Source organism: Ictalurus furcatus, chromosome 9 (genome assembly GCF_023375685.1).
Source record: "Ictalurus furcatus strain D&B chromosome 9, Billie_1.0, whole genome shotgun sequence".
Classification (NCBI taxonomy): domain Eukaryota; kingdom Metazoa; phylum Chordata; class Actinopteri; order Siluriformes; family Ictaluridae; genus Ictalurus; species Ictalurus furcatus.
Genome location: NC_071263.1, coordinates 27148989 through 27162177, shown reverse-complemented (window position 1 = coordinate 27162177; position 13189 = coordinate 27148989). Strand labels below are relative to the sequence as shown.

At 38.5% G+C, this 13189-nt stretch overlaps 1 protein-coding gene across 1 annotated transcript; it reads right to left on the bottom strand.

Moving 5' to 3' along the window:
• Positions 1 to 7923: 7923 nt before the first annotated feature.
• LOC128612470 (uncharacterized) lies at positions 7924 to 12967 on the bottom strand. Its single transcript, XM_053632709.1, has 4 exons — positions 12675 to 12967; positions 12517 to 12553; positions 12170 to 12366; positions 7924 to 11930 (listed from the first exon to the last, which is right to left on the bottom strand). Exons 1-4 carry the CDS (start codon positions 12779 to 12781, stop codon positions 9527 to 9529), a joined length of 2745 nt encoding a protein of 914 aa, XP_053488684.1. The 5' UTR covers positions 12782 to 12967; the 3' UTR covers positions 7924 to 9526.
• Between the last annotated feature and the right edge of the window lie 222 nt (positions 12968 to 13189).

The window sequence follows — 13189 nt, the reverse complement described above, 5'->3', positions numbered from 1 at the left end:
GAATGGCAAATTGAATCGAAAACATGCAAACACCTATGAGGTGGCACCTCGCAGCATTTTTTAACTTTCAAATAGGTATATATATATATATATATACCCCAAACACACTTTTCAAGCAAAACATTTTTCTCTATAGGGTTTAGGTCAGAGTTCTGGAGCATATTCACTCGAATAATTTCTTTGATTTCTGTAAGTTTATATCCAAAATGCCTCTGTACGCTTCTGTGTTTATGATACCATCATGATATCATCAGTGAACACAAGCTCACTAACGCCACTGTAGGTAAAACAGCCCCAGGCACTAGACTTCTTAGTGCAGTTTGGTTGGAATTTTTCACCCCCACCACAACAGGCCTGATATATGGGCATGGGCATCTGAACAAAAGTGGTGCATACACTCCAAACGTAGGGTCACTGTAGTCTAGACTGGGGGCACGATAGCAGGATGTACCCACTATCAACCACTACCTAAATCAACCAGCCCACAGACTGGTTTTCCCTCCATGGTCAGGTTGTACATCACTCCTACCGCTGGCTTATCTCCATGGAGGCTACAACCGCCCTTGCCAGGATCCCAGAGAGCTGAACAGACTATTTGCTTCACTGCTTGATGTTGCACCAAGGTGGGGCTGGGCAAACTGTCATTCTGAAGGCATGTCGCCTAAGACATAACAATACCTGAGCAGAACTGGCACAACTTGGCCTCTACAGATTTCCCTGGAGGGACTATAGGAAGTATTACCATAAAGCCTCTAATTCAGCATCTGAATGTAAATAAAAGTATCTCCATGGCACAACTTTGGACAGTTTAAACTTAAATGGTACACTGGACAGTTTCAGTCCAGATTTTGCTGTTATTCCATTAGGGCAGGCACTTCATTGATCAGATGAGACCCAGGTGATCTTCATATGGAAATTTGGAATGATATGGAAATATGTTGCCTTCAAGCACCAGTGTGCAGTTGTGAAAGTGAAATTGTCAAAAAAAAAAACACACCTGTTCTTGGCTCTCATTCCTCTCTCTAAGAACATGCCGTTACATTACTCCTTTATATACTTTATTATCTGTGCCAATCTTGGCACTGAGGTTCCCCATTAGTAAAATTTATCATAGATATCCTTTGTGTTTATTGCAATCTTTGCTATCTTTTGATTGTCATTTCTTGGAGCAATGTTAGCCTTGCTGTTTCTTTCTGGTCTTGACCATTGCTGTAGCTGTTTTTTTGTTTTTTGTTTTTTTTAAAAAAAAGGTTATGCCCAAGTCTCACCCTTGCTTCAGTAAATAATCTCACTGTAGATCCTGTAGATTTATATTTAAAGAACAGCTGTTGTAATCTTAAAAACTCCCTTGTGTGCATTTCAGGACTCTTATTCACAATATGCTTATACAGAACATCCTTTCAAACACAATACCTTTATAGTGTACAGTTGTAGAAGCATAATGATGTATAACCCCACTATCTGGTATCACCCAGAAGAGGATAGGTTCTCTTTTGAATCTGGTTCATCTCAAGGTTTCTACCACAGGTCTCATGTTTTGTTTTTGGTGCCACTGTCACCTCTGGTTTGCTCATTAAAGATAAAAATTTACATCCAGATTTTGTAAAGCCGCTCTGTGATAATACTTACTCATAAAAATGATATACATATACAAACGAAATTAATGTTAGAAATATGAAGTATGAAATATGAACAATAATATTCTCTGTAAATGTGGAAAATATTACACAGAACATCAAAAGCCAGCCTTATTCTTACATAGTGTATATATGCAATAAATTATACATAAATGTACCACATTGCACACCTACATTTTACATCTAAATTATAATGGCAAGCATCCTATATAAGTTATACATGCTTTTGTAAAAGCTTTATAAGCCATGCATAGTCTTATAATGAGTGCGTATCAAGGAAACTCTTAGAGGTAGATTACTCTTGCACGTAGAAGTCAATAGCAGTCTATAATTATGTTTAAGGAGGCGTTTTTTATTCATGTCTCTGTGAGTCACATAATAGCCCATAGGCATTTTCATAGTTCATGTGTCATAAAACATTAAAATACTACCTATGGTAATAAAAGTAGACCACTTAGCAAACATGTAGAGCAGGTTTTGCAAATGCGAACAGTATACACCCCATGGCCATTTGAATAGTCACTTAGATTACCTGTACACCTGCTCATTCATGCACTTATTCAATCTGCCAATCACATGGCAGTAATGCAAGAGTGGAAAAGACTGAAAATTTTGCACTGCTCTAAAAAAAAGAAAGTTTCTTGTTCCATTTTATGTAAGTAAAGCATGGCTTAAACTATACTCAGCAAAAAAAAAGAAACGTCCTCTCACGTTCAACTGCTTTTATTTCCAGCAAATTTCTTAACATGCGTAAATATTTGTATTAACATAAAAGACTGAGACATAAACTGAACAAGTTTCACAGATATTTGAATAATGGAACAGAAATGGAATAATGAGTCCCTGAACAAAGGGGGGGGGGGGGGGGTCGATATTAAAAGTGACAGTCAGTATGTGGTGTAACCTCCAGCTGCTTTAAGTACTACAGTTCATCTCATCCTCATGGACTGCACCAGATTTGTCAGTTCTTGCTGTGAGATGTTCCCCCCCTCTTCCACCAAGGCATTTGCAAGTTCTTGAACACGTCTGGAGGGACACACGGTTACATGTCTTTTTCCACTGTGATGACGATCAGCTGTCCTTCTTGTCTCCCTGTAGCACCCTCTTAGACATCTTACATTATAGACATTGCAGTTTATTGTTCTGGCCACATTTGCAGTCCTCATGCCTCACTGCAGCAGGCCTATGGCATGTTCATTCAGGTGAGCAGGCACCCTAGGCTCTTTCTTCTAGAGTCAGTAGAAAGGTCTCTTTAGTGTCCTAAATTATTGTAACTGTGACCTTAATCGCCTCCCGCCTGTAAACTGTCTTAAGGACTGTTCCACAGGTGCATGTGCAATAATTATTTACGGTTCATTGAACAAGCATGAAAAACATTGTTTAAACACTTTCCGATAAAGACCTGTAAAGCTTATTTGTATTTTACAAAATTATCTTTAAAATACAGTCTCCTGAAAAAGGGACATTTCTTTTTTTGCTGAGAATAATTCATCTAGTACTAAATATGCAAGCAGTATTTCCCTGCTTTGTGAGTTACAAGCTGAGGGTGTGTTAGGACATTGTGAACAATGTGATCGAACTGGGACTTGAACAATAAACAAACATAATATGTCATTCATTCAGTTTGGATGTGAGTCATACTGATTCAACATGAGGGCGGAACAGTGGAATTTGAAAAGTGTGTAGCACCAAGAGAAGCCTTATGTGTTCTTGTGTTATTCATATACAGTGGGGGGAAAATAAGTATTGAAAGCGTCAACATTTATTTCAGTAAATATATTTCCAATGAGGTTATTCACATGAAATTTTCACCAGACATCAGTATTAACTCAAGAACTCACAGCATTAAAGTCTATAAATAAAGTTATGTGTAATAAAGTGGAATGACACAGGGAAAAAAGTATTGAACAGGCTAAGAAAAAGCAGTTCTCCAAGACAAGGTAAGGCAAGGAACCAGATGAAATCCGTAAGTAATTATACCCCCATCTGTGCAAATTAATATCAGCTGGGTTAGTAAATTGATGGTCTAAAAAAAAGGCTTTCAAATCAAGGTGTTAGAATGGCCCAGTCCATCACCTGACTTGAATCCAGTTGAACAAGTTTTAAAGACAATATGTTTAGAAGAACGAGCCAAAACAACACCTGAATACTGCAGCTGATTAATTTCTTCATACAGGGAGTGTCTTGAAGCGGTCATTACAAACAAAGGCTTCTCCACTAAATATTAAATAAATATCAGCTAGCTTGTTCAATACTTTTTTCCCCGTGTCATTCCACTTTATTACACACAACTTCATTTATGGACTTTAATGTTGTGAAATCTATATATTTCCGGATTTCATGAGTTAATACTGATGTCTGGTGAAAATTTTATGTGAATAGCCTCATAGGAAATATATTTACTGAAAAAAATTGACACGTACTTATTTTCCCAAGTGTAGCATAATCCCCTATACTCAAATGCATTGTTCATAAACTGGATCCGCTGTACATGAATGTGTAAAAATGACTGCTTGCTTTTTTTTTTTATTGTAGCATTGAAAACTACTTTAAAATGTTTGTTTTTTTCAAAATTATATTCGTATTTTTCATAATCACTCTCTCCAAACTATCCTACACTGACTAAAATGTCTTTCTTGAAAATAAATTCACCAGACCTTCTCTTTGTGGATTGGATGAAGATTCATTCAGTCTGACAGGCAATATCACACACATCATAAGCAATGTTCATTGACATCAACGTAGGGCTGCACGATTATGGCCAAAATGATCATCCCGATTATTTTTGATCAATATTGAGATCTCGATTATTTATCATGATTGTTAATTGAATTTAGTGACAACATATATTTATTGCACTTTCACATTTAATAAGTTTACTCATGCCACACTATATCACACAAGTAGGCATGAGAAAACTTGAGTTGGTCAATTATGACAGAATTTATGAACCTTGTGCAAGACATGACACATTAATTTACCTTCTGATAAACTAAATTTAATATTTTCAGTTAATTTTACAGACTGTATGCAAAAAAACAACTGTTAACCTGTTCCACCTTGTAAACAAATACAATAAACATCAATGTTCAGTGTTTGAAGTTCAGTGTCTGCTCCTCTTAAATTATTTAAAGCTGCACTATTAGACATTTTCCACTGTCATAGGTCTGGGTTGGAGTCAGTTCTCGAACCGCTCTGTGTATATTGTGTATGTATCTGAATAATCTCATATAGGATGTGATTGGGTGAATTCATTTACCCATCAGATGGGAAGTGCTTTAGTTTAATGGTGTTCATTACTGATGATCCGATCAGGATTTTTACAGCCAATACCGATCCAGATACCAATCTTTTTTTGTTTAAACTTTAATCAGGAAGTCTATCATAAACAATTAAATGTAAGCTCGAAATATTGATTCACCGTGTGAAGCTCTAAAATATAAAATGAAGCAGAGTTATAGCAAAACAACAAAAACTGCTTTTTTAGATCATTATCAGATCATTGAATGAGGGATCGGAAAAATTAACCATGCCGAAACAACACGTGAAAATACAACAACATGCCCTACATGTGAAAAACGTGTTTAAACTACACATGAATGAATTGTGAAGTTATTATTTATGTGTGAATTTCATACAACTTTTCTATAAAAGAAGTCATCAGGTATAAAGGCGGTCACTGAGGATTAGGAAAAAATTCAGTTCAATGTTATTTTAAAGACTTACTCTTGGGAAGGTCTTCCTCGGTGGAACTGGTGGGCTGCTCACTGAATTTCAGAATATCTGCACTCCCATTGTTTACTTCTAGAAAAGATTTATCAAGATAAAAGGAGAAATCAAAAAACGGAAACTGGCCTCTGCAGTGATAAATAAACTGAGAAACCTAAATTATCAACGTTAGTTTATAATGTTATAAAATTACTTTTTCATACTAAAAGACACAAATCCTTCATATCTTAAAGCCACAGCAGTTTATGGGTGGGTTTTTCTCCGGAATATTGTCAAACCTACGTCTCTCCTCCTTCTCGATGGATGCAGGTGCTGGATCTGCAGAGCCGCCGTGACTTATAGTCCCTGCTGTCTTACGAAGGGAATCTGCTTGCTCACGTACAGTGTCCTTTTCAGCTGGTCTGTCCAAGATGTTTTTTTCTGCTTCATGTTCTGCACCTGAGGCTGACATGACTTCAGGAGTACTGCATGAAGCACCTTGATTAGACAATGGCAGATGTGGACATCTAGGGCTAGGCTTTAGCACATAGTTGTGCAAGCACTTGGTGGACTCCTCTGAAAAAGTGTAAAGTAGCTCGGAATAGCAGGGGATGGAATTTATGGTGTTGACCTCAGTCCTTGCAGTCTCAAGAAGGGAATCTGAGGAACAGATCCTGTCACAACTTCCTGCTCTGTTTGATTTGAGGAGACATTTAGCTGTTAGATTTGTTAAGATGCGTAATTTGTTACATATCATGTCCTTTTCTCTTTTGAACGAAGGCTCATTTTCATGTTATTTCAGGAATGTGGCCATCGTCTGTGATATGAATCGGAATGACACAATCATCGTCATCTTTTTCTGACTCTGCAGAGCAATTTGGTTTCTCAGGACATTCCATAAACATACTGATGTTTTTGAGTGATGTGTTTATCTCATCAGCCACGGTCTTTGACTTTTGCCCTGATGCAACCCTCCAGATTGCCTCCTGCGTTGCACCTTTGATTTTAGTGCTGGCTGTTTCAAAGAGTTACGTACCAAATCAGAGCCATCAAGTTCATCTTTTTCTGACTGTGCTGAGCAACTTGGTTTTTCAGTACATTGCATAAATGAACTGAAAGATTTCTTCAGCTTATTCTTCACTTTAATGAACAGAAACAAAGGAGAGAAGCTCAGTGGAGTTTGTGAAGATGAGCCCTTTCTCAAAGCTAGCTGAGCACGTGCAAACTTCTGCAAGGTGCTGCTAACAGATCTCGAATTCTCAGAAGAGATGTCTTTGAGATGACCTTCTGAGAAACCTTTTGTTGGCATCAATGAAGGACAGGACTCCAGTTTCTGTAAGATGATCTCACTTACACGATGGGATAACTTGGTCTGAAATTTGGCTGATGTCAGAATATCAATAACTGTGAATGAACTCGGGTCTGTCAGTTCATTCCTGTACAAATGAATGGCTTAACAATTGGGTGCGGGTAACAATCATAATCAACAGTAAAAATACAACATCAAAGTGTATAAAATCCTCCTTATTAAAAGCAAAAGTACCCAATAGTGTTTTATAGAGATTTCACTCCGCGCTGTTAGAATATCAGCTTTGTGGTCAAAAGGTAAGAACAGAGAGCTAATACTTAAACACTTAAGCACTAAAACACTCACACTTAAACACCAACACTTCAACAATACTGTAATCTACTGAGGGAAAAGATATAGAAAATACTGGATAAAAAGTGCATGAGAATAAAACGGATAATTGATTAATGTCAGTGTTGATTGTGATATAAGAGAATTACTTACCTGAAAGAGAGTTGAACATGTGATTGTGGCATAGAGCAACACATTGTGTTGCAATTTATGGCCTTTTTTTTTTTTAATAGGTCTGTTTTTTTTTTATTCGTTGGAAAGTTCAGGTGATGGCGATCTGCTGAGTCGAACGCTAGAGAGAGAAGAGAAGAAACGTTCTCTTAAGATAAGAATCTTTCTTATCACGAGGAGAGGGACTTTTGGATGGAACTGAAGGACGTATTGTTGGATCAGAGATGATAAGTGAATGTGAGACAGAACCTAATATCAGTGATTGATTCAGTTAAATTTTATGGGGACTTGTGTGTCAAATGCTCATCATAACTTAAGCCTTACAACAGATTTTTAAAAATGTGATATTTAATAAATAATAATGTATACTGAGGAGTTTGTGCTTCCCGGTTTCTTGGTAACATGACACATTGGGTTTTTTTCATCGTATTAATTTCAAGAGAGAGGAAAAAAGAGACGATGGTGAGGGAACGATTGTTTATAACTGCTATAAAGTAAATGATAATAGGAGATAGCTAATTTTGTGGACGTCCCGCAACATTAAACAATGGCAAATTGATATAGTATAAGAGAATAAATAAATCACACTGAGACGTGTGATGAGTTTTTAGACCTCTACCCACTAGTCTGTCATACAACTGATAGAGCTTGCAGAATTATTTCCTCTTAACTTCCCAGGAGGTGGAGTCTTCGTGCCGCTGGGCTTGAGAACCCTTGAAGTCCTTTCTCTTTCTCTGAAGTTGGTAACAAAGGAATTCACTCTTAAAGTAAGGTATATGAATCGTCCTTTATATGGACTTCGGTTTATTAAAGAACAAAAGGATTACAAATATCTTAACTCAGAATATAAAGAAAAATAAAGAACCGTAGACTACGCAGAGTCTGAAAATGGTTTTCTTTTTAGAAGAAATGAAAACGAGTATGTCTTCACCCAAGGAAATGGCAACTAAACACTTGCCTTTCCTAGATATTTATACATTTTTTGAGTGTGGTCCTGTGCGCTAGGGTCCAGGCTACCACACAAAACCACCATGCCTTCTTTAAGGTCACAGAATGGGGTTACATGTTCTGGCTTTGAAGTTACTTGTAGAGAAACATGATGCATGCCCTTATTTGGGCTTAACAGAGAGACACAATGGACTGGAGATTGTGGTATAGAGCTCTAACTTTGAAGCTGTATGCAGAAAACAGGATGTATGCTTTTACTTGGTCCGTTTCAGTTTTATTTCTAGGCACCACTTCTAATTCATTACGTGTTTAGTAAAGGCAGATGGTCTGGGTTCTGTATTACAATCACGAGCGGCTCTTTTTATTTCTTCTGTGTAAAATTGCCCATATCTCTGATTTAGTTGCCTAATGCCTTCGGCTCTCCTGTATCTAGCATGATCCTTCAATCTCTCAGCTTCAGCTCTCATTTGATTCAAAACACATAATATGTTATCACATTCTTTCTCTAAACGTTCATGTTTTAATATCAGCTTTTCAGTTCTCTTCACATCCAGAGTGTCGAGTTGTAAATCTCGCAGGTCTTGCTGGAGGAGCAGAACATCAGGAACAGCTTTCTTAGCGACATCCGAACCAGAAGATTTTCCAGTCCGTCTTCGTTGCTAGGTACCTGGGGAACGGCTTGAGCCCTTTCTTTTTCTTGGCCCTTTTTTTCTCCTGACGCGGTTGTGTTTCCCCCGGGCTGTCAAGGTTGAGGTTCTTTACATAGTTTAATCATAACACAGTTTAATCATAATCACACAATATAATACATCAGCTTGTATTTAAGCAAGAAATAACGGTAGGGTTGAGGCTACATAATCCTGAGATCTAAATCTCCTACAATACCCTCTCCTGGAGTCTCAGCCCTACAGTTCCAAGTATCATTATCTACTATCCCCACAGAAGCTGGGAAAGGTAGAATGAATGGGAGGTAATCATTGCACCATATTTGGACGCCTAGCTCGAATTCGGCTAGAATTTGAAAATGCCATTGACAATTGTAAATTTTAGGAATCAGGCTACACTTCCACCATTCTGGGTCCCTGTTCAAAACATGTGAATTTAAGGGGCCTAATCTGTGCATAAATTGTGTTTGGAAGCATTAAGAATCCTTGGGCAATGAGCGTAAGTAATTAACATGGAGCCAGCAGCAGGTAATACCCCTTGGCGGTCCCCAGTTCCTCAAGATTCCCTCGGGACACCAGCCTCTGGGGATAAGTTCCATTCTGACTCCCCCATCGGCCCTTAAGACCTCCAGCATTACTGTAGGCTGTAAAACAGATATTTTTCGTGTATTAGGCACATGCCCATTTGTCCTGTTGGCTGCCATACCACTTTGTATCCATCTACTACGGTGTGAAACATTTCTTTGAATTCTATCATGTTATAAAAGATTCTTCCTCCGTTTTCCTCCATTTCGTATTGGTTTATCCACATGTTCTGAGACTGCTTTTTCCATTAGAATGTCTGTAACTGTCACAGCGGCTTCGTCGAGGAAAACGTCAGACCTGATTGTGAAAAAGGTACTATCCTCAGATGCCGTTTCTGCATTTGAAACACTATATTTTTTTCCTTTATACCGTAGCTTTTGATAGAAGCTGGACTTGGCCTGCTGCTCCTCATCCAAATATAATTTTTCAAGCCACATGACCTCCTCAGGGCAGCTATCAACATCAGATAGCAGTTTGGAAGGTTCCTCCTGATCATCAGGCACTGCTGGTGCTGTATCCTGCAGACCTGAGCAAGGCTTTTTGGAAGAGATCAAGGTGCCACTTCGACATGCATGATCATCTTTTTCCTCAGCAGCACTGACTAAACCATTGACCACTTTTTCAATAATATCCTTGGCCTCAAAAGACGTCACTACATTGGGATCCAAACTTGTCTGAGATAAAATATGTGAAAAATTTTTGTCCAGTGTACCACTCACATCCCATGTAGCCTTGTTTTGGAGCTGCACTGAATCATCAGTTTTAGGCTTAACATCAGATTCAGGAGAGATGTTTATCTCATCAGCCATGGTCTTTGACTTTTGCCCTGATGCAACCCTCCGGATTGCCTCCTGCATTGCACCTTTAATTTTACTGATGGCTGTTTCAAAGGAGATACGTACCAAATCAGAGCCATCGTCTGTGATATGAATCGGAACGACACGTTCATCTTTTTCTGACTCTGCTGAGCAATTTGGTTTCTCAGGACTGGAAGATTTCTTCAGCTTATTCTTCACCTCAATGAACAGAAACAAAGGAGAGAAGAAGCTCAGTGGAGTTTGGGAAGATGAGCCACTTCTCAAAGCTAGCTGAGCACGTGCAAACTTCTGCAGTGTGTTGCTAACAGATCTCGAAATCTCAGAAGAGATGTCTTTGAGATGACCTTCTGAGAAACCTTTTGTTGGCATCAATGAAGGACAGGACTCCAGCTTCTGTAAGATGATCTCACTTACACGCTGGGATAACTTGGTCTGAAATGGGGTTGATGTCAGGATATCGATAACTGTGAATGAACCCGGGTCTGCCAGTTCATTCCTGTATAAATGAACGGCTTGATTAATAACCTCTTCTGTGCACAGGTCAATAACCTGCTCGTCCTCCTCCCAGTCAATCTCTTCTGGACTAAATTTAGAAAGAAATTCTAGGAGATGACTGCGCACTGTTTTTAAGGTGGTACGTGCACTCTTCAATGGTTCTTCTTTTCCGATAACAACAGCGTCACCTACAAAGCCAAGAAGAGCATCTGAGCTATATGTCGCATCTCCCGCTATGGATTGCATCAACTTATAAAACTTGTCCAAAATCATAACCACTGATCTGCCAGAATCCACAGCGGCACGTTTTAATGCAAATTGGCTTCTAAAAGGCCCAGACTCATATAACGTGCCTATTGGTTTATCCACATGTTCTGGGACTGCCTTTTCCATTAGAATATTTTTAACTGCCACAGCGGCTTCATCAAGGAGTACATCAGACCTGCTTCCGAAAAAGCTATCCCCAGATGCCATTTCTGCATTTGAATCAATGTACATTTTTCCTTTATACCGTGGCTTTTGATAGAAGCTGGACTTGGCCAGCTTCTCCTCATGCAAATATAAATTTTCAACCTGCCACATGACCTTCTCAGTGCAGCTGTCAACATCAGCCTGCAATTTGGAAGGTTCCTCCTGATCATCAGGCACTGCTGTTGCTGCATCCTGCAGACCTGAGCAAGGCTTTTTGGAGGAGATCAAGGTACCACTTGGACATGCATGATCATCTTTTTCCTCGGCAGCACTGACTAAACTTGTCTGATATAAAAGATGTGAAATATTTTTCACCAGCATATCACGCTCATCCCGTGTAGCCTTGTTTTGGAGCTTGACTACTATTTCAGTCATATCCTTGGCCTCAGAAGACGTCACTACATTGGGGTCCAAAATTGTCTGATATAAAAGATGTGAAAAATTTTTCATCAGCATATCACTCACAGCCCGTGTAGCCTTGTTTTGGAGCTTGACCACTATTTCAATAATATCCTTGGCCTCAGAAGACATCACTACATTGGGGTCCAAACTTGTCGGAGATAAAATATGTGCAAGATTTTTCACCAGCGTATCATTCACATCCCATGTAGCCTTGTTTTGGAGCTGCACTGAATCGTCAGTTTCAGGCTTAACATCAGATTCAGGAGAGATGTTTTTGAGGGATTTCTTTAACTCATCAGCCACGGTCTTTAACGCTTGCACTGCAACTTTCATTTTAGTGATGCTTGTTTCAGCTGAGTTACATTTCAAATCAGAGGAGTCTTCTGGTAAACTGGGAATGAGAGAAAATTGATGCAAAATCATCCATCGAAAAAAAAGATATTCTCACCACAATATTTATGGCAATAAAATAAAAGTATTTCTTAGACAATCAATTAAATTTTAGTCACTTAAATAGTAGAGTAAATTTCATCACTGAATATTAACAGTGGACACTGACACTTGACTGTTAAATAGAGTTCAAAGTTGTGGGTGTTTATACACAGGTTGTTAAACAGTACATGGGTTTACCTTTGACCTGAGCAGCTCGGTGTTGCAGAACGGCTCCTTGATTCACATTCATCCTTTTCTTTCAGCTTAGCTTCTGCACGGAGAACCGATTCAATCCCGAAACGTTCAATGAGATCCGGCATCATCTTCCTAATGACGGACTCCGACACAGACATCACGATTTCGGTACAGATAGATGCAAACTTCAGTTTCGTGTACTGTTTAAACAACACAGAAACAAAGAAAACAGGTTAGGAATACTAACCCACTGAGGCCATGTTCTTCATTTAATAAGTAAAAACTGTAACTGTCGGCAGGTTTCTGTTTTATATGAGAAATGATAAACTCAGGACATGTTAGCTTCTTACCTGATGCGTCATGTCCTCAGTCAAAGTCGTCCATTCCCTTAAAAAGAATTCACAAAGTTAATGATTTATTAATTGTTTATTAATGTGTAAAATAATAATAAAAAACATATTTATCGAAGTTAGGCATAAAAATTAGGAGGAAAAAAACATCAACCTACTCATTACTCAGATGAAGAATGGTGTCCAAAATGTCCCTAAAGGTCATCAGGCCCTGATGGCTCTGGAAGGCTGGAAAGGAAGATTCACGTGTTCCAGACCGATACATTTTCTTCTTATCGCTAATCTGTTGAGAACAAAATAAGTTCAAATCAGTTTAGGTGGCACAGTTTTAGTAGCTCGGTAACCAATGTACAATAATGTAAGTGGTTCAGTGGCGGCTGTGTTTAAGTGTCTAGAATTAGAATTTAGAACCAACTCCTGCTGTGATGTTACCAAGGCACCCAGCAACATCAGAAATATTCCATGCAGGAAAACAACAACAACATTTCCATTAAAGATGATGAAGGCACTGATTGAGTTACTGAGATGTTAAATCCACATGGTGAATTTCTGCTTTTGTAGAGAATTTCGTGGGACACATACTGGAATATCAGAAAAGAGCTTTTTAAATAGTTATTCAACATCTACTACCTAAAATACTTCAGGAAATAAAGTCTAATCTTTTAAAAGATGT

What these genes read in the sequence shown, in the direction of transcription:
- LOC128612470 (XM_053632709.1), bottom strand. Translation starts at nt 12,781, where the DNA reads ATGTATCGGTCTGGAACACGTGAATCTTCCTTTCCAGCCTTCCAGAGC. An exon ending in ATTCTTCATCTGAGTAATGA is followed by an intron (nt 12,554 to 12,674) that starts GTAGGTTGATGT and finishes ATTCTTTTTAAG; the next exon opens with GGAATGGACGACTTTGACTG. An exon ending in CTGAGGACATGACGCATCAG is followed by an intron (nt 12,367 to 12,516) that starts GTAAGAAGCTAA and finishes TTGTTTAAACAG; the next exon opens with TACACGAAACTGAAGTTTGC.